Source organism: Lissotriton helveticus, chromosome 5_1, assembly GCF_964261635.1.
Source record: "Lissotriton helveticus chromosome 5_1, aLisHel1.1, whole genome shotgun sequence".
Classification (NCBI taxonomy): domain Eukaryota; kingdom Metazoa; phylum Chordata; class Amphibia; order Caudata; family Salamandridae; genus Lissotriton; species Lissotriton helveticus.
The window spans coordinates 245,879,045-245,901,178 of record NC_136065.1 but is presented as its reverse complement, the minus strand read 5'-3'; the positions used below and the strand labels follow the sequence as shown (position 1 = coordinate 245,901,178).

The window sequence follows — 22,134 nt, the reverse complement described above, 5'->3', positions numbered from 1 at the left end:
TATATTCTTTCTAGGTAAAAGCCTCTGGTTTATCCAACAAATTATTACCACTGTGCATGTTTTACATTCTTACGTACCATCAGGGAAATTCTCCTCTTATTACCTGTCCCTGCCAGAATTTAGTATATAGAAGCTCACCTCAGTTGAGGTCTTTCTAAATATTTATGCCCATGACCTCAGTTGACACAAAATGCAATGCCTACGTGCTGCTTAGGTTCAAGTGTATTGATCATATTTCAGGCCAAGTACAGTTTCTTCCGCTGGAACAAACAGTTTTTAAAGAACTGTGCTGAGCCCTACAACAGGTTAACTGATTCTGTCATTTTGTTTTCTACAAAGTACCTAGCTACCTTCCGATTCAGGACCTTACCTCTAGCAAAAATATGTTTCTAGTGCCTTCCAGGATCAAATGAGTTGGACTTAGAAGATGAATTTGTCACCTGCCTTTGCGGCTTAGATGTTGATAAGATCCATATTGAAGAGAGAAAAATGTCTGATCTTATGCCCTCAGGGAGAAAAATGGAAACTTGTTTTTATATCAGCAATGAGATTGAGTCTGTATCTGTGTGCGGTACTAAACTTAGGAAATAAGTATTACATCAAATGCATTAATGTAATGTAAAGCACTGCTCATGGGTCTGCATATGTCTAATTTCATCCTCTGTAAAGGCTGTAGTCCGCACTTCCAAACACCTAATCATTGGTCAGTGCAAAAACCACATCACCTCACTTTCCTGAACCTCCTTCAGCTGCTCACCCAGGCTCCCATCATGTTCAATTCACTCTGCTTTATATGAAAAGCTCTCCATACCTTTGAAATTGCATATATAGCTGCAAAACTCTTTCTCCCTGACTGCATTTGCACAAAGCTCAGAACCCACATGATGAGACATGATGCCACACCGGCAAGGAAAGGAAACATAAAAACAGGCTTTTTTCATAACTCACTCCTCTCTTCCCCTTCAAACATCTGGAGCAGTGGGTCATCTCCCCTGTCATCTCAGGCTACCTAAAATGCTTCTCCTTTGCCCTTTTTATCAGCTCTATTGAAACAAATAGGTTTGCTTTTCACTGTTAACTGCATCATTACACTTCCCGACTGACTGTTTGCAAATGTCTGACTGCTCTTTCTGTAAGGTGCACATGGAAATCCTACTAAGTTCTTGGTTAAGCCCTCTGCGACCCTCCTACCCGCCCTTCAAGACCCTCAACAATATAAGAGAAGGGTGCCTGCTTCTTCTTTAAATAATAGGTTTTGGAGATCATTGTACCGCAGAACAAAGGATAGCCTCACCTGTATAATCATTTTAGAGAGGATTAGATTGGAGCCGGGAATATCATATTGAAACCTCTCTGATAGGCAGACCTGCAGATTCCTGGCCAAGTTTGGATATTAGTGATGCTCCAAATTGCAAGAGAGGATGTAGCCTTATGGCTAAAGCGGTCGACTTCGAAGCTGGGGAACCGGGTTAGAGTCTCGGCAACGACACTCAACATCCTATGATGCTGGGCAAATCACTTAATATCCCTGTGCCTAACAAAAATGAATGTGTCCTCATGTAATGAAACTGGTGCTATGTAAAGCGCTCTGATACCCGATATCTTCAAGTCTAGTTCAAGCTATATAAAACTCTAAAAAAAATGTTTTACAAATAATTACTCCTAAGAACTCGCCTCTCATTTCGTCCATTACTTTGAGAGGAATACCATTGGGCTGTAAATGTATATTCCATGATGATAACTTAGGCACTAACAAACCTAAGAAACAAAATCGGTACATCTCATCACATTCACTTGTCATGGCTAAGATCCTCTGTACTTATCCTGATATAAACGCTGGTAGGATAAAATGTTAGATAGCCCTTTACATTTACTGCTGTGAAACGTCTAAATGTCAATTTGGTTTCAATTACCCACTGTTCGTTTATCTTCAGCTTTGGGATCTACGACAGACCAAAGACCGAGTTCTGGAGTACAAGGGCCATCTGCAAACAACTGCTGCCTGCGTCTTCTTGCCAAATGGCGTGGCTGGAGCTTCATTAGTGGCCACCTCATCTCATGACTGCATGGTGAAGCTTTGGAACCAAAACACTGGAGGTATGGAAATGTCTGGCTGCTTAGTAGAAAGGTGCTGTGGGAGGTCGATACGGGCCAAAATTGAAATGGTAAACCATCACTGTCTGTTTTGAAAAGAGTTTAACAGGCAGATAATGTAATCAATAAATAGATTATAGTGAAAAATTAACTTGCCTTACTGGATTTTAGATAGACATGTGCTCTTTAAACAGAATAAAATAACAAATGTTAGTAAAAGAACTCCTCAAACCATATCTGATTCTTTTTTAAGCTCAGAGTGAAGCAGAAGAAGCTAAGGCAATGCAAACAAGTAGGTACATTTAAAACAATGTGGATTTCCTTATCAAAGAGCAGAGAAAAGGTGTGAGAAGGAGAGTAATAAAAGCACAGGGGAAGTTGTTAAAGAGATGTCAAGATAAAAGCAGGGAATGGGAGGACTGCAGTGTGGGCCACGAACCGGGCAGTTTCTTAACACTCAAGTCACCACAAGGAAGAGACATTGTTACATCCTTTCAATAGAAACCTGTGTACATGAGTTTCTTATTCCGGACTTGTTCTGATATCCAAACGCACATGTATTCGTGATAAGACAATGCCACTAGTCACCTCTAATAATGTATTAAAGGGATCTAGTAATATTGCAGTGTCAAAGTCGACCATGACTCACAAACCAGGCTCCAGCCTTTCCTCAGGTACGATGAGAAAAGATGGTTCTTAGAAACCTGAACTGCCCCTTGAGTACCGCAGGAATACTACTGCTGCTTCTGAAGTGCTGATAAAGTACTCAGTGGGCCCATACATTTTCTGGTAGGAAGATCGCTCCTTGGAACACTCGAAATCTGTGACTTACCGCTTACTGAGTGCTGCTGCTGCAGAAAACAACAATGTAATGGTGATCAGAGAGGAAGAATCGTTTTTGAAAAGAAATGAGGGAGAGATGGAATAGGGAAGGATTACATACCCACAAAAGCTACTAAAGAAACCAATTGTTTTTAACCCCCACAGCAATTTAGTACCATCACGTATATCTTTTCCCAGCTGATTCCTGGAATAAATTTACTCATCTCTGAACTTGTAATATTTTCACTTTAAAGCAGATATCATTTGAATGCAACAACATCCCTCCCCCATCTCACAAGACAAACCAATGCTCATTTTTGCTCTTACAATACCTTTTCTTTTTTAGCCAACTTAGCTGTGATCACAAGTCTCAAAATAGTTTTCTTTGGGCGATGTTTGTAAATATGTGGTATGTGTTCCCAAATCTCAGTTTCCTAGTAACACACACATTGTTCTGGTTCTGCATCTGTCTTTACCTGGCTGGCAGCTCTTGTTGCTTTTTAAGATTTTTCACTTCATCTTGGGCTACAGTCATCCCACATCCTCCAAGACAAACCCACTTCAAGGTTAAAAGCTGATAAAGGTAAATACAAAATAAGACCCAAAGACCTTAAATCTTTCAAGATATTTGTAGCTGGTAGGTTTATTTTATTTTTTGCTTTTTTGACCTCTTGGAAGCTTTACGTCCCAAACTTTTCAGTGAGGTCTGCATCTGCAACTCAGGTGACTGAGGCTCGTGTCTGCTGACTGAGGACAGCAGGAAACATGTGACGAGGAAGTGATCTGACAGAATTGCAGGATGATGTGAAGGTCTTCCATCTCAATCCCTGATTGGACTGTCTCAGCCTGTGGAGATACAGCTGTGTGAATCCGTTGTCCTATTGAGTAAAGCCCAAGTTGAGAGGATTCTTGGTTGTATTTTTCACTGTAATGTGGGTAGACCTATGAACCTGACTCATTGTACAGATATGAACAATGTGGGCCATTTTTGCGTTCCAGTTGGTGCACCATATTCATATCTCTGCCAGGCTTTAGTTTTGATTGCACTTTGTGATGCCTTCTGTGCAACTGGCCTTATCACCCTTGTTTTGTTGTGGCTGTGAGTGTTATTTCCTTTCAGAAGCTATTTAGGTACCTGACATCCTTGCTTCCAGTTGCCATCCACTTTGGTTCTTTTACTAGAGAGTTTTTTGAAGGTTGGAAAGGGTGTTGATTATGCCAATGACCTATCAAACAAGATGGCAGTGTTGTTACAGAGTTACCTAGTAGGGGCAACAACTCATTCGATTTCTTTAGGACTCTGGCAGGATCACTTTTTCAGACAGGTTGACATTTATAGAAGAAAAAAAAATATGTGCTGAGTAGGACGAATTGCCAAACAATAATTTGAGTACAGTGATTGCTTAGAACACATTGAGAGGAGAATAGTATTCTGCTGTTGGACTCTTTATGATTAGCTTGCCATCCTTACAGGCGACAGAAATAGCCTCAAGGTTTTTCAAGTTTAGATCACTCATATGCACCACCTTCATTCCGTTATTACAATTAATATTGAGAACGTCTTCCCGGCAATCTTCATGCACTTGTCACTTGGAAGGAGTACCATTAATGGCAACTGATATTTTGTTTTGGATGCTATGTAGAAGAGTAGCTCAGCCTAGCCTTTCCTGTTCTGAGTTATTGTATTGAATTGAAGAATTTGTATATCTGGATACCGCAATCTGAAAGAGACATGTTAGTGATAGATTCCTTACCTTAGAATATCCCCAGGCGTCAGACTGGATCCGGAAATGTTTGCGTAGCAGTACCCTTGCGCTTCGGTAGGCGTCGTCTGCGGCTCCCCGTCCGTCGTCCGCGTCGTGGGCGCCGTGATGACGTCGTCGGAGTACTTAGACGCCGCCTCCGCGTGCTGACGTCAGTTCTTCTTTTTTCCGCGCCAGCAAGCGCAGATCTGGAAAAAGCAGTACTTCTAGTCACTTTTTGACTAACTTTTTTGGATCATTTTGATCATCTTTTCGAAGTCGAACGACTCCGATCGGTGCCATAGGGATGCCTGGATTTAAGCACTGCGAGGATTGCGACCGCACGATGTCGGTCACGGATCCTCACTGCCAGTGTCTACTCTGTCTAGGCGTCGAGCACGACGACAAGGTCTGCCCCGACTGCCAGGCCCTATCTTCGAAAGCCAGGCGACTCGAACTCCGGCAGTCGTCCCCGCACCGCGAGAGGTCCCGGTCCCACGGGAGGTCGAGGGACAGGTCGCGGGGTCGGAGCCACCACAGCTCCGAGAGTCGGCACCACTCCTCCGGGTCGAAGTCGTCGTCAGGTAAGAAACACAAGAAGTTGAAGAGGCGTCATCGCTCTTCTGACTCCCCCCGACGCTCGCGCGACGCGGCCAGGGGTTCAGGTGACACCGCCCACGCGGCTCCGTCGGAGTCGCGGGCGCCGCGTCCAGCTCTACACCCTCCGGTGCCTGGGCGAGACGCGACGCCGGGGGAGATCGAGCGCTTCCTCATGGCCATGAGGTCCCTCTCTCCTCCGTCGGGCTCCGGGCCCGGCGGACCCGTCTGGGGCCCCTAGCGGGTCGGGGGCTTCGGCCTCGACGCCGTCGGGTGCTTCGGCCCCGATGCCGCCGGCGCCTTCAGGCCCGGCGCCGCAGGGGCCCGCGATCCCAACGCCGCCGGCGCCTTCAGGCCCGGCGCCGCAGGAACCTACTGGATCCGCTTCGGGATCTGGGTCGTCGCCGGTGGACCTTACGGCCCCCCTGGCGTCGGTCCGTCAAGTGTCACCTCCGGCGCCGTCCTCGGGCAGCGCCGTCCCCGATGCCTCCCTCGACCCGGTTCCGGCGTCGGAGCGGCGCCGCTGGGCGCCGCTTTCGACGCCGTTTGGGGAGTTTTCCTTCTATGAGCCGGCCCCATCCATTGACAACCCTGATTATCAGGAGACGGGTGATGAGTAGTATTGGAAGGGGTCTGAGGACCCTCTGACCAGAGAGTGTCAGTCTCAAGAGGACTGGACAGGTGGACTTGGGGATGCCAGTGGTCTGGACACCTCACCGGACACTGGTTTTGTCTCCCCTCCTACCGTGGCTTCGGAGGAGGGGGCAACCTACAGTGTGGTGCTGATGAGGGCAGCCAAGGCCTTGGGCCTTGAGCTTCCCGTCGCGGCCGTGAGGACTAACCTCCTCACTGAGGTCCTTAAACCGCAGTCAAGCTCGGCCGAGCCTCTGCTGCCCTTTAATGAGGCCTTGACCAACGTTCTTTTGGGAACTTGGTCCAGGCCCGCTACGGGTTCGCCCGTAGATAGGAACGTGGCCAGACGCCACCGCCCGGCCCCGGGCGACCCATGTTTCCTGTCCACCCACCCCACCCCGAGAGCCTGGTCATCCAGGCCTCCAATTCCGAGACCGCATTCCCGTCGACTCCGCCGGACAGGGAATCCAAGAGGTACGAGCAGTACAGTAAAAAGATCTTCTCCTCCCTTAGTCTGGGACTGCGGTCTTCCAACACCGCATGCCTCTTGGGCCGCTAAACCCACTCTCTGTGGGATACGGTTGCGGAAGTGCTGCCAGAGTGTCCAAACTCGGCCAAGCCCTTGTGGAGGGCCGGGATGCAGCCAAATATTCTATCCGGTGTGGGCTGGATACCACCAACTCACTAGGTAGAGCGATGGCTACGACGGTGGCGGTCAGATGCCACGCCTGGTTGAGGTCCGCCAACTTTTCAGCCGATGTCCAAAACACACTGATGGACATGCCGTTTGATGGCCGTCGCCTTTTTGGCGACAAGGCAGACCATGCGCTTGAGCGCTTTAAGGACTCTAGAGCTATGGCCAAGTCCTTGGGCCTCTCTGCCCCGTGCCAGCAAACGGGTGCCTTTCGCTCCTTTCGTGGCCACGGAAGGGGTGCCCCCACACGTGCTGCCAGCCACATGCCGCAGACTAACATCCAGCGCGGTTGCGGCCGTGGAAATTGCTGTGGAGGCGGTCGGGGACAACGGCGAGGCCAGTCCACACCCTCCCCCGCAGCATCCGCGTCAAAACCCTCCTAGTCCGTGCTCTTCGGCCCATGTGACGCCAGTGGGGGGCAGGGTTCGCCATCACCACTCTCACTGGCGCACTGTCACCTGTGGTTCACGGTAGGCCACGAGCACTTTCAGTTTACCGTGCTCCCCTTCAGCCTTACCAGCGCCCCACGGGTGTTCACGAAGGTGATGGCGGTGGTCGCAGCTCATCTGCGCAGGTTAGGGGTTTCAGTCTTCCCCTATCTCGACGACTGGTTGTTGAAGGCGGGCTCGCCCCAGACAGTCGTCAGCCACCTCCAGACGACGGCAGACCTCTTGCACCAGCTGGGGTTCTCCATCAATGTACCGAAGTCACACCTGTGTCCCTCTCAGAAGCTCCTTTTTATCGGAGCGGTTCTCGACTCGGCGCAGTTTCGGGTTTACCCACCCGAACAGCGGGTTCGGGATATACAGGCTCTGATTCCAATCTTTCAGCCTTTATCCCGGGTTTCGGTCAGGTTGACGCTGCGGCTTCTGGGGCTGATGGCCTCCTGCATCCTTCTGGTGCATCACGCCCGGTGGCGGATGCGGGCTCTGCAGTGGGACCTGAAGTTTCAATGGGCCCAGCATCGGGGCAACCTATCCGACCATGTCCTGATCTCGGAGGGCACTGCGAGACAGCTGCAGTGGTGGCTCACAGACCGCGATTGGGTCAGCAGCAGATCCCTCTCCCTTCCCCAACCGGAGCACGTAGTTGTGACGGACGCGTCCCTCCAGGGCTAGGGAGGCCACATGGGAGAGGCGGAGATCAGAGGCCTCTGGTCTCCGGCGGAGTACCGGCTCCATATCAACCTTTTGGAGCTGTGGGCAATTCGTCTAGCACTGAAGGCATTCCTCCCCTCTGTCCGGGGGAGTGTAGTGCAGGTGTTCACGGACAACACCACCGCCATGTGGTACTGCAACAAACAGGGCGGGGTGGGGTCGTGGACCCTCTGCCAGGAGGCTCTGTGCCTCTGGCAATGGCTGGAACATCAGGGCGTGACCCTGGTGGTTCAACACCTGGCAGGTTCTCTGAACGCCAGGGCGGACGAACTCAGCCGTCGGTGCATGATGGATCACGAATGGCGTCTGAACTCGGACGTGGCGCAAGGCCTCTTTCTGCAGTGGGGAGAGCCTTGGTTAGATCTATTCGCCACCGAAGAGAACGCGCAATGTCATCAGTTCTGCGCGTTGGAATTTCCAAGGCGGCACTCGCTAGGAGACGCTTTTCGTCGCGAGTGGAGTTGCGGTCTGTTGTACGCCTTTCCGCCTATACCACTTCTGCCCAGAGTGCTGAAGAAAATCAGGCGCGACCGGGCACAAGTCATCCTTGTGGCTCCGGACTGGGCACGAAGGTACTGATATCCTGAGCTACTCAATATGTCAGTCGATCCCCCGGTTCGTCTGCCTCTTCAGGAGAACCTTCTGTCGCAGCAGCAGGGGACGGTCCTCCACCCGAGCCTGTCCAGTCTCCACCTCCATGCTTGGAGATTGAGCGGCGACAGTTGAGGCCATTTGACTTGCCTCTTGAAGTCTGTAACATCATTCTGGCAGCCATGCGTCCCTCCACAAAGTCGGTATACGCCTGCAGGTGGAACAAATTTGTCTCATGGTGCACAGCAGAGGCTGTGGATCCTCTCTCTGCCCCTCTTTATGAGGTTCTTCTCTTTCTTCTTTCTCTTGCCCAGCAAGGCTCTGCTCTGGGCACTATCAAGGGCTACCTTTCTGATCTTTCAGCCTTGTTGACGCTGCCTGATCAACCTTCTTTGTTCAAGTCCCCTATTGTTAATCGATTCTTGAAAGGCATCACGCATACTTTCCCTCCTGTGCCCTTTGTGATGCCTCAGTGGGACTTGAACTTGGTTCTTACTTTTCTGATGTGCGCTCCCTTCGAGCCACTTCACAACTGTCCTCTCCGCCTTCTTACTTTGAAGACTGCCTTCTGGTAGCCATCACCTCTGCCAGGAGAGTGAGTGAGCTCCAGGCTCTATCCTGTAAACCTCCTTTCCGTTCAGTCCATGCGGACAAGGTTGTGTTGCGGACAAGGCCCTCTTTCCTGCCCAAGGTTGTCACGGCCTTCCACGTCGGGCAGTCTATCACCTTGCCCACCTTCTTTCCGCCTCCGCATCCCTCAAGAGAGGAAGAGAGGCTCCACCGTGTGGACCCAAAACGTGCGCTCTCGTTCTATTTGGACCGCACACGCCCGTTCCAGGTGGATGACCAACTCTTTGTTGGTTACGTGGGCGCTAAGAAGGGTAAAGCGGTGCACAAGCGGACCATCTCGCGGTGGATCATCTTGTGTATCCAGGCGTGTTACTCCTTGGCTAAGAAGGAACCCCCTGCTGGGCTGAGGGCTCATTCCACTCGGGCCACAGCAACTACAACTGCCTTGGGCCGAGGAGTGCCCTTGCAGGACATTTGCCAGGCCTCTACGTGGGCTTCGCTGCACACGTTTGCAAGACACTATTGCCTGGACAGCCAAGTCCGGAGGGATGGCTTCTTTGGCCGTTCCGTCCTCCAGGACTTTCTGGTGTGATTATTGGTTCGCAGACCCACCACCGGGGTTGGTATTGCTGGGGTATCTATTCTAAGGTAAGGAATCTATCACTAACGTGTCTCTTTCAGATGCACAAGTTACTACTTGTGTAACAATATATCTGTAAGAGACATTAGTTAGTGATAGATTCCTTACCGACCCACCCATCCTCCCCGTTCTGAGAACCGATATCTAGGGTTAAGGTCATCCCCTTTCAGGGCCCTAGTTTCAAGGCACCAGTGTTGGTTTTTAGCATAGCTCTGCGTTTCTGGCGCGGAAAAGCTGTGTCTAAGAACTGACAGCCCGCGGAGGCGGTGTCTAAGTACTCCGATGACGTCATCACGGCGCCCACGACGCCGATGACGGACGCGGAGCCGCAGTCGACGCCTACCGACGCGCAAGGGTACTGCTACGCAAAAATGTCCGGATCCAGTCTGACGCCTGGGGATATTCTAAGGTAAGGAATCTATCACTAACTAATGTCTCTTACAGATATATCGTTACACAAGTAGTAACTTGTGCGACAAGGCCAATAAGCGTTCCACTTTGTATCAGGCTTTGGAGGTCCCTTTGTGAGTGTATGGTTGAAAAGATGTTGAATGTAGATGGTTCCTTTGTGGGCTATGTTGGGTGAGATGTATGATGTTCAAACACATGCTTCCAATATGGTGTGCTGTTTGCTGCTTGACATAAGCATGAACATTGCAGAGTGTGACAAAAGATGGATATGTACATACCTACTTTTCAAATTCTTAGTCATCTCCATCCTGTGTGTCTTGTGATTATGTGCATGGCAAGGATCGGGTTTTTAGTACCCTTCAGAATTCAAAGTGATTATCACTTGTTCCCATTTATGCAGGGATTAAGTTTCAGAGCTTGGTCACAGACAGTAAGCATCTGCCAGTAAATTACTTTTTGAAGGGTGAGATGGTTAATAGTGGTGCCAGCCTGGAATGTGGTAGTTTTGATTGGTGATTGGTGATTGGTGTATAGTTTATATTGAAGGAAGAGTGGTCCAATCCTATGAATTGCTCAATGTGCGATGCACATTGCTTTGAAACTTATGCATTTAGCCACAGACAGCCAGCTTGAGGATATGTTGCCTGTGTGAGATGCCTGTGTGAGATGACTCCAGAATAAAAGACAGAGAAAGTAGCTGGCAACTGCATTCTTAATTTTCTATAATTTCCAAAGTATTAACAAAGATACTCTAAGGCAAAAGCTATTGGCGTAGTCAAGATGTGAATGGCGATAGAGATTTTATTTACTTGGTGTAGCAATATTTACTCTTAGATTTCTCTCTTCGGTCAAATAAGATGGTTGTGGTAGTTCGTCCATTTCCAACGTCCCACGTGATATGTTTCTAAGGTATGTAATTTGAGGGAGTTCTCTGGCATCCAGTGGTTGATTGCTTGTAAACATTGTCCAGTGGTAGGGAAATAAGTAGCTTTGCTATGGTATGCATGTCATCAATGTAAGTATAGCAATTGAGATTAAATGCAAAGTGAATTCAGGTAGAGAGCTAAGTTAGATGGTGAACCAAAGCTGAGTAATGGTCGTGCTTTGGAGAATAACAGCTTGGCATTTGAATGGAACTGAGGCGAAGGTTGGCAGTTGGACAAAGAAAGGTCTATCAGTGAGATAAATGGTGATTCATTTTGAGAAAAATCTTGAATTTGTATGTTCTAAAGTCTATGTAGGAGTTGTACGGTGATGGATCATACATTTATGTCAACTGTCGTTTTGTGGACTCAGTAGCACAAGCCGAACGAAATCCATTTTCAAAGTCTAAGATTAGGTTATTTTTTCAACTACCCAAAGCAAATCTTTCATTGAGTGTTCCTTAAGCTAAAAGTGAATAGAAAGGTTGGAAACATCAAGCCCACAATTGTGTTTTGGAATACATCTTACATAAGCAGTTTTTTTTTTTTGGTAACTTTTTTATTAATTGAAACACAAAAACAACGAAACATCAAACAAACAAGCAAGGCAGTACAGCAATAATACAGTCATTAGATCTGTGCTCATGGGGAACGGGAGATACATGAATCAGGAGCAAAAAGTCATTGAATGCAGATGAGGGCAGGGAGGCAGAGGCAGAGTTGCATAGGAACAATACGATAAACCACAGCCGGAAGGGGTATAAGTCAGGGCGATGGGGAAGGACTCTGGATAGCGGTAAGCGGGAGTGTACAAATATCTCCACGGTATGAGTTCCACGGAGTCCAAATCTTCCCCCATTTTGTGGGCCTGCCTCTTGCAATATACACTATTTTCTCTCGAAACATGCACCAGTCCAGACTCTCCTTCCAAGCAATCACTGTAGGCGGCCTTGGGGATCCCCACAACTGGGCAATATCCCTCTTCGCAACCATGTTGGCCAAAGTCACCCACCGAAGCTGCGACACGTCATAGTCATTCGGACCCCATACATTCAATAAACATTGTCGGGCTTCCGGCATCATAACAACACCCGTGACTTCACTCATAATCTCATGTATACGTTTCCAGAATCGCACCACCACAGGGCATTCCCATATGATGTGGAGATAGGTGCCAAGGAGACCACATCCACGCCGACACATACCATCCGTAGAGAAGCCCATGTGAATTAGACGGGGACCAGTGACATAAATTCTATGGAGGATCTTGAGTTGGACCAGACGGAGACGGGCCGGAATCGCCACCTCCTTGGGAGAGGCGATCGCAGACTGCCAATCCTCATCGTCCAGTTCAATACCATCAGCAATCCAGGCCTCACGGAGGCGATCGAGCAGACCCGATCGGTCATTAATCATTTTCTTGTAGAACAGCGAGATAGTACTATCCGGCACATAGCCATCCAGTATACGATCTTCGAGGGGGGAGGAATCCGGAACAGCACTACCCACTAGCAACACGGAATTCACAGCATGACGTACCTGGATGTAACGAAATCTCTCCCTGTCACTCAAACTATACTCCGTTTGTAGGTCAGAGAAGGCCTTAACTTTTCCTTTGACCCAGAGATCACGCACTTTACTAATACCGATCATGTCCCACTTCGTCCTCCATAGGCCACCTAACTTCGCAGAGGCATAGAGTGGTGTCGCACCCGTCAATTTATCATTCCAGCCCATAGCCGCAGTCGCGCTATGCCATACCCGCACAGCTATAGCGGTAGGTCCCGTGAGTTGTGAACGGGAGGGTCTCGAGTAAAGTGCCCTATAATAATCTTCACCCGGGAGCAGCCACTTGTCCATTTCGAATGCTGGATTCAACGCCGGGCCATACATCCCGTGGTTGATGGCGGCAAGGTGGGAAGCCCAATAATACCTACGAATATCCGGGCGCGCTATACCGCCATCATACCAGGGGAGCGTCAATTTCGGAAGAGCTATGCGCGAACGCCCATTCCATATTAGTTGCCTCTGCAACGATTCTATTTCCAGAAAATACGTCGACGGGATAACATCAAAACTATTCTGGAGGGCATATAGGAAACGAGGTAACGACATCATCTTAAAAAGGGCCGCACGCCCCAGGGGAGACAGCGGTAATTTACGCCAACGCGCTACATCGGAGCGCAATCGTTGGAGTGGAGGGAGCAAATTACGTTCGTAGCGAACCGCCGGTTCCATAGAGATAAACACACCCAGGTACTTAAAGCCAGATTGCGACAACTGGATGGGACAGCCCTGTGGCAAACGAGGGGCATCACCCGCCAGTACATAAATGTAAGATTTCGACCAATTAATGATAAGGCCCGAGTTCTTCCCGAAGGAGGTAAGTACGTCAAACAACACATTGAGTGATTTTTGGGGAGAGGTAAGGTACAATAAAATATAATCCGCGTATAGGGAAATGCGATCCTCAAATTCCGGCGACCAGCGTATTCCCTTCATCGAGGGTTCCCACCGCAGCCAGGCGGCGAGGGGCTCCAACGCCAAAGCGAAAAGGAGTGGGGACAACGGACAACCCTGTCGTGTGCCCCTACCAAGAGTAAAAGGAGCGGAGACGCGACCATTAACCACCACCTGGGCTAGCGGTGTTTCATACAGGAGTTTGACCCAACCGATAAAACCGGCGCCGAATCCAAACTTGGCGAGTACCGCCCAGAGATAAGACCACTCGATCGTGTCAAAGGCCATCGTGGCGTCCAGGGACGCCAAGATGGCCGGTTCACGCAGCGTCGGGGCCCTCGCGAGAACACCATGCAAACGTCGCAAATTTAATGCCGTGTTACGGTGCGGGATGAAACCCGATTGATCCGGATGAATCAGGTCGCCGATCACCGTAATCAGACAATTAGCAAGCAATTTGGCGAGGATCTTGGGTTCGGCATTTAAAAGCGAAATGGGTCTATAAGACGAGCAGCGATCTCGAGGTTTACCCTCCTTGTGGATCACCACAATGGTCGCAAGACGCTGGTCCCTGGGGAGGGAACCATTATCTCGCGCAGCCAGAAACATAGCACGCAGATGGGGAGCCAAAATATCAGGGCGTAGTTTATACAATTCCACAGGAAGGCCATTGGGACCCAGAGCCTTGCCGGAGCGAAGGGAGCGCAGCGCGAGAGCCACCTCATCCACCGAGGGCGGGGCATCCAAGCAATCACGCTCCGATTCCGACAAACAGGGTAGCGCTATGTCACGGAGCAACAGGTGCGAATCCTCTTCAGGCCTGTCAGACACCGAGGTATAAACCTCTCGAAAATAATCAGCAAAGCATTCAACAATGCCCACGGGATCAGTGACGCCCACACCATCACATGCCACAATCACCGGAACCACTCGATTCGCTCTCTCTCTTCTGTCCAGCCAAGCAATCAATTTACCTGCTTTATCACCCACATCATAGAGTCGTCCCTGCTGTTCCCTACTCATCGTCTTTGCCGCATCAGTGACCATAGTTTTATATTCTAGTTGTTTGAGGTGGAGGACATGTAATGCATCCCGAGACACCCCCCGCTCCAATGCAGTCTCCAGGGCTGTGATTTCAGTTTCAAGCTGAACTATTGCCTCATTCTTACGTTTCTTGGCACACCCCACCAAAGACAATGCCTGTCCCCTGCTCACAGTCTTAAAAGCTTCCCACAACAAGACAGGTGAGGATACAGAACCAACATTTTCAGTAAAATACAAATCAAATGATTTAATCAATTCAGCGCGAGTCTGGGGGTTGAGGAGGTACCATGGGTTAATCGGAGCCACCCTGGGTTAATCGGAGCCACCCTGCCTTCAGCCCCGATGCTAAGATTAAAATGAAACCAAATAGGGGAATGATCCGAAATGCCCTGGGCCAGATGTCGAATCTCTCCAATCGAGGGGGACAGTGCCGCCGGTATCAGGATGTAATCCAATCTAGAAAGACTGCCATGAGCCCCCGAGTGAAAAGTGAACTGTGTTTGCTCTGGATGCAGTAGTCTCCAGCAGTCTATGAGACCCAATGTTTCCAGGAAATCGCCCAACCAGGACTGCGCAGCAGGGAGATCTCAGGGGGGGGGGGGGGGGGGATAGCGATCTATCTTGCCAGAAATTACGGAGTTAAAATCACCTCCCAGTATCAAAACACCCTCAGGGAGACCCAGCACCATCCGCCCCAGGTCCGTGAATGTCGTGGACTGCAAGCCCGGAGGGACATAAACTGACACCAACGAGATAGGTTTTCCCTCCCACCGCCCGACAAGTGCAACATACCGACCCCTGGCATCGAGGATCACATCATCAACCTCGAGGGGGAGGGAAACCCTAAGTAGAATACCCACTCCTCTAGAACTAGATGTAAAACCAGAGTGGGCGGCAAGACGATAACCCCATCTATTAAGAGCGTGACAAGTATTTCCTATCAAGTGTGTCTCTTGTAACAGAACGACATCAGGCGAAAGGCGCCGCAACAGCTGCATAACCACCCCTCTCTTTATGCGATCACCCAGCCCATTCACATTCCAGCATAATACCCTCAACCCCCTACCCTCCATTCACAATGAACCCCCGTCGCATAACGAGCATCACACCAATGTCAAAGATAATGAAAGTACCTTGCCTTGAAAAAAAAAAAGAACAAACACAAACAATCCCGAAACATGTCCCTCCCTCCCCACGAGGTCCCCAACACAACTCCCCCCCCACCCTGCACCGACTCAAAAGCCACCCCAATTTGCAGTGTGCCTGTCGCCCTAGCAATTACAAACATGAACTAATCTACACAAAGAAAACCCCAGAGGAGGAAAGGGTCCCCGCCACCCCCGCTACCTCCGAAGATACGAACGGAATGATCAAAAATGTCAGTAAACTCCGGCCGATCACGTTGAAAAGTGTTCCGGACACAGGCACCATATTCATTCTTGGTCCATCAGACCCCCTTCCGCACCACCAACATGTTCCTGGCCAGCACGGTGATTCGGCAAAGTGTCCAACCGGTCACTCACTTCCTCAGGTCTGTCAAAGAAAAATGTTCGATTGTCATATTCAACACGCAGTCGGGCCGGGAATAACATAGCATATTTTAGTTCCATGTCTCTTAGTCGCCGTTTCACACCCTGAAAACCCATATGTTGTTTCTGGACCGATTGAGAAAAATCCGGATAAAAATTCACCGCAGCGTTTTCGAACTGCGTAGGGCCGCTTGTCCGTGCCGCCTACAAAAATGGCGTCGCGATCTCTAAAGTTGAAGATCCGTGCAATAATCGGACGGGGGGGAAAGCCAGGTTTCGCCTGTCCCCCTGGCACTCTGTGCGCACGTTCGATGGCAATGAATTTGCTCAGGCCCTTTGGTGCCAGATGATTAAGAATGAGGTCCTCCACTCGAAGATCAGTAGCGAGTGGACTAGATTTTTCCGGGACCCCAATAATACACACGTTATAGCGCCGTGCACGGCCTTCAAAATCCTCCAAGCGACGAGCAAAAAAGTCATTAGCAGACCGAAGATTGCGCACTTCTGTTTGCAAGTCGGACACGTCCGTGGTAAGGCTGGATGTCTTCAGGTCTAACGACTTCACCTTCTCATTCGTCTTGGCCAAGTCAGTGCGAATGAGGTTGACATCGATTGCCACCGTGTCCAACTTCAGGGCCAAGGCTTCATATTGTTGGCCAATAGAAGACTGAATGCCAGCAATGGCGCCCATCACGTCTTGTAGCGTTAAGTCCGCCAACACAGCAGGATCATTGACCACCTCCTCCCGGGTCTTAGATGCGCCACCAGGGGATCCTTTAGAGAGTGTATAGCGGTCCATGACATTCGTCTGGGTAGAACCTCCACGGGTAGTAGTTTTGACTCTCCGTTTCTCACCCTTGGGCTTGCCCGTCATGGCGAGTCGGATGCCCCGGAGGGAGGCTTGGGATCTGGTCCAAATGGCTCCTTTAAAGTCGCACACGGGAACACAGGAGGCAGAATTGAGCCAAGTGGAGACCACAGCCAAACAGGCGCCCGCCGAAACTCAATGAGCTGGCATCAGGGCTCGCCCGATCAACAGACACAACGCATATATGAGGCAGTGCGCCGAAGAAACGAAACCGAAAGTGAAGTGAGGCTGTGGTCCAATCTTCGCAAGCCGTTGTTGAATTACGACCCGGGCACTGCCACCACTCAAGGTCCAGGCTGCTCCATGGAGAAGGCCACAAAGTTCAAGACGGCAAAGCTCGGGGACCCTGCGTCCGATTTCGACCCAAAAACCTGCTAGTACATCAGCCGGGTTGTGCCTTCAATAATCTTCCATCAAATCAGGATATTGTACAGGATAAATGTGGGAGGCAGCGAGGGTCCTCGGGAGCCCTGTGCTCATGCGGCCATCTCGGATGCGCGCGAAGCTCCTCCTCCTACATAAGCAGTTTTGAGTTCAGCAGGGAAGGTTCCAGTCACTAAGAGGTGGTTGGCGATGGCTCTGGCTGGGATGGCAACAGAACTGATGAGGAGGATGTCCTTGAATAAATGTGCCAGACATAAATCAGCTGGTGTGACTGAGCCCCATGCTTTTGTACAGTTGGTGAAGTTGGCCGTTGTCAGTGGGTTGGAGAGGAGTGGCTTTGGATTTTCACGTGTTTATTGCAACAGAGATGGCAATAAGGCATGTATTGTTTCCTTCCTTTTCTTCAGCCAGTATGTTTGCAGGTCTTTGGCTGTTGTGGGGTCTTACAGACTTTTGTTGTGAGTCACTTTTGAGGCTATGCATTTAAGTATCTGGAATTCATTAATAATTCTGGATGGAACTGGAGTGCAAGTTTGTCATTATTTCTGTAAGAGTCATCCCAGTGTTTTCCAGTGTCCTTTTATTTTATTGCAGCAATTTTTCTACAGATTGGTTTACTAAGCAATTTTTTTGGGTGTCATTGATTTGAACAGGAATGGTTGGGGTTGCCTGGGACAGTTGTCAGTCTGTGATATAATTATTGAACTGTGAATATTGGGCTGGTGTTTAAAAAAGTAGCTATAATCTTCAAATGGTTATATAATTTGATTTGCCTCTCATTATCCCTGTTTTAGGTCTCGCTGGCGTTGCAGCGTGAAGCGCTGCCGCCAACGAGACTTATAGTCGCCGTGTTTCCTCCCAAGGGAGACTGACCTGGGCACGAGCCGATTCAGGTCTGTGAACGCGCTTCACAGTGGAACAGCTTGTGTGCGTTAATTAATGCTCACCACATCAGGCGCCGCAAGTAACAATTATCAGAGCATGAGACCCCACTTATCACAGCATGTCAACAGGCGCCCCAGGCTGCTGGAGCACTCAACTATAATTAATGCGCAGTTGAGTGCTCCAGCAGCGTGGGGCGCCTCTCGGCATGCTGTGATAATTACTACTTTGGGGCCTAATGCTGTGATAATTCTCACTTTCTGATCGGGAGCAGGCGTATTACTGGCGCCACTGCCACGCCTTCATTAGTCATAAAAGCTGCATAATTAGGGCGCATGCTCTATTTAAACGTGCAGCACTGAACATTTTCAAAGAAGGCGAATCAGCGACATTCATTGGAGACACAACCTATTTGAAGACGCTTGTTTTACTGGGGTAAGTTCTGTGAACTGTTTAGTTTGTTTACTTTATTATAGTCTAAATGGCAGGGTTGGCTAAATTTTGCGGGAAAAGGAAAAATATGCAGGAGATGATGGTATGAGGCAAGTATGGCAAATGTATAATTATGCGTACACCATATAAAAGCAGGTTGCAAAATGTCCGGTGTTGGGCGGATGGGTTCACTGTGCTGTTGCGTCGCCTGTCGGTGTGGTTATGAGTGCATGCGACTAGCTGGCGACATGTCCTTGTACACCTTATAACTTTCGGCCACTTTCGAATTACAATTCTTAACATTTTTGCACTGCTAATCCTCGACTGTCACTCTTGCTGTTAATCTCACAGTTTCTCTTGCTGTCACCGAGGAGTCCAAGGAACTCGAGTCGGGGCGTCTCTATTCCTCCTTGGCAGTCCCTGTCTCTTCCTAGCTCGCTGTCATGCCTGCACGTATGCCCACTGCCAGTGCTTCCACCGTTAAATTTCTACCGTTAGTCTTCAGAGAGTTCGTATTATCCTGTCAATCACTTCTCAATTATTACGCTTGCCCGTATTGCTCCTTTAACCTCTGCCACTCTTTTCTAGTCTACCTTCTCTTCACCCTCCCTCCCCAGCACTTCCACGCCCTTCTCCTGTGTCTTTCATCTAATTCTATCCCCCTTGCCCTCTCTTCTCTCAGCCCTTCCTCTCGCTGTCAGTCTCTCCCCCGACTCACTCCCCTCTAGGTCACTGCCTCTCAATTCCCTGTCTATCTCTAACCCTCCTTCCTTAGTTCCTCCTTCCTTAGTTCCTCTTAGGGATTATAGTTAAGAAGCTATTTACATAAACAGGTCAATTTCAAAGCCCGCCTCTTACTTCCGCATTCACCGGCGCAACCCCGCACTCCATTCTGGGTATTGAAGTTCGGTTGCGCAGTCTGCAAGGCTCCATAACGGTAGGAATGATTTAACACTGGGACGCATTCAGCAGCGCCTGCACGTTGTCTGCTTTCCAGTCCAAGCAGCAACCAAAGGCTTTAGAATCACATCGTAAATGGGAGCTATTTCGAGTTTATCACCTAGCTGCCAGAGTAATAGATGGAGAACGAGGAGACACCGCTTGTTTTCTCTTGTACTCTGCCTTCCCAATGAAATGTAATCAGTCAACATGCCATCTTTCACAATGCCTGACTCTCCAAGCACCAAAGGGTTGCCCTGGGGGTGTTACAAAATGTGATTGGCACTTCCCACAAATGGATGGCTGGTGGGGACTGACCCATTGTCCCACACTAAGGTTTGTTGCTTGTGGGCTGATATAGAATATGAATGACAGGTCAAGCAAATGATGGCTTAAGGTGGCTGCTCCTGCATGCATGTATGATTATTGTTATTTCTGTCTCAGGAGAGATATCTCATGCTATCTGTCGCACAGATCTAAACAAATATAATTTTGAAAGGAGTGCATACATGGGTGTTATCCTCAAGGTTATGTTATTTTCCACAAAGATACACAAATCTAATGAGTCATTTTGATTTACAAATAATCTTACCAAAACATTATTTACATTGAAGGCAAGAGCTGACCTACTAAGATGCAATTTTTCTTAAAAGTCCCAGGCAGATTCTTATTCTATGAATTGCACCCAGGAAGAAGCAAAACATATAAATCACGTTTTAATTACTGTAGCACAGCTAGGAACACAAATATTTCACTTTCAATCACTGAGGCAGTCTGTAAATGTGTTTGTAGAGGGAAACCAGATTAACTGAAACAGGTATTTGTTATAGGGTTGCCAATCTGAAAGGGTCTTACTTGTGAAAAATAGTTATCCAGTTAATGTATGTGTATTCTGATGTTTTCAAAATGACACTCCAATGAAGCATTTGTGTTTTGCTTTCCTTTAGAGAAATGTTTGTTCATGGTTCTGTTCTTCAAATGCCATTTCCTGTGATTTGTATTCAGATTTTCTTTCAAGGCCGGTACAGTAAGATCTTACGGCCTTTTTAGGTCTCGTCCTCGAGACCTATTGCTACCGAGATGCCTCTCAAGGGAGACTGGCCGGTGCACGAGCCGCATAGGGTGTGTGGACGCGCTTCGCGCGCGCACACACACAGCGCTACTGAGGCCGACGCACACACGCGCATACACAGACAGACGCACACACACGCACGCGCACAGACACACATACACACACACCCCCGCCGCCCCCCACGCACACACACTCACACACCGCCGCCCCCCCCACGCGCGCACACACACATGCCGCCCCCACCCCCCCAATTAAGCCCCACTTACCGTATCAGCGGCCTCAGCCGCCACTCCTGACATCTGCTGCCACCGCGGGGCTCTCCCTCAGGCATAGGAGCCCCACGTCACCACTGCTCCTGGGCCATCCACTCCATGGGCGCGGGCTTCTGGGCTTCTCGCAGAAGATGGAAGTTCCGCCCCACGACAGGCGTGACGCTCCCGAACTTCCGGTTTCGGGATTTGCATGTGCACGCTCACGGCTTGTTCTTGTTTTTATCTCCTACCCACTCCCCACTCCCCTCTCAACCATTCTTTCTACTTCCCCTTCGTTTTCTCTGTCCATGCTTTGCCCCCTTCTATGTTATTCTCCCTTTCCGCCCTACTAACTGTTCTTTCTGCGGGTATGTCTCTCTCGTCCTTCCCTTCTCTCCCTTTTCCTCCTTTCTACTCTCTGTTCTCTCTGCCCCTTTGTTTCTGCTTCCATCTGTCTTCGACAACTCTGTCTCTCCCTTACTCTCCTTTCGTTCCTTTCTCATCTATGCCTTCCCTTTTCCTCTCTCTCGCTCACCTCTTTTCTCCGTCTTTCCCTCTCTCTTTTCTCTGATCCTTTACCATCCTCCCTCCCCTCTGTCTCCTTCTCCACTTTGCTGCTGCCCGCCCTCTGGTACACCGTCCCCTCGGCTCCCCACCGCTCCCGTGCGCACAGTTTGCCTGATTCCTGCAGGCCATTCGCAGAACAGGTTTTTTCATTTGCGAACGGGGAGAGATTCACAGCTGCTTCTGTCACGCCCTTCTGGTTGGGTTTGTCATGCAAAATGAACCCAGCCGAAAACACTGCTCATTCCCAATGAAAACTAATTGGGATGCGAGGCCTTTGTAGTGCAATTATAGATGGAGACCAGGCTGCCGGAAATGACTGCGGGGTGAACAAAGTATTGTTTTAAGAGCCGGGAGAAGGGTCCCCTTCGAGCTGGCGACCCTGGGGGAGGGGTGTAGGATGGAGGGGGGAGGTGGCATGAGGAGCCAGGTGCCCTGACGCAGACACAAATTGTATTTATGTAATGCCAACCAGATGAGAGTGTTGTTAGCATAGCAAACAAGATCTTGTTTAGACCTGGGAATCTTGAGAGTTTGTCTGGGACCGGATGTGTGTGGCTTGCAACATGCACACGGTTCTCTGCAGCCAGGGCATTGACCCACAGAACTATCTTGTGTGTGGTGGAACTATTTTGTCGGCGCGCATACATTATTTGCAGGCCGGACAAGGGGGCGTCTGGTGTATTCGCCCACCGTTCCACCTTGAGGGCAACACACCCTGCAGGCGGTGGGTGAGCCCGCATCTTGAATTAGGGAGTTGCGCGCTTCTCCGTTTCGGTAAAAGGCAGATCAGGAGAAAGCAGGAGGGAAACTAGACAGGTTTGGCCTGCCTCCA

At 49.5% G+C, this 22,134-nt stretch overlaps 1 protein-coding gene across 2 annotated transcripts in view; it reads left to right on the top strand.

Annotated features, from left to right (window-relative positions):
- The window catches only part of WDR31 (WD repeat domain 31), a 169,956-nt gene that overhangs the window by 119,739 nt on the left and 28,083 nt on the right, over positions 1-22,134 (top strand). For both annotated transcript variants that reach the window (XM_078642128.1, XM_078642129.1), the window contains exon 9: positions 1,935-2,097. In XM_078642128.1, the coding sequence (XP_078498254.1) occupies positions 1,935-2,097 (163 nt within the window). The remainder of the gene's footprint in view (positions 1-1,934; positions 2,098-22,134) is intronic.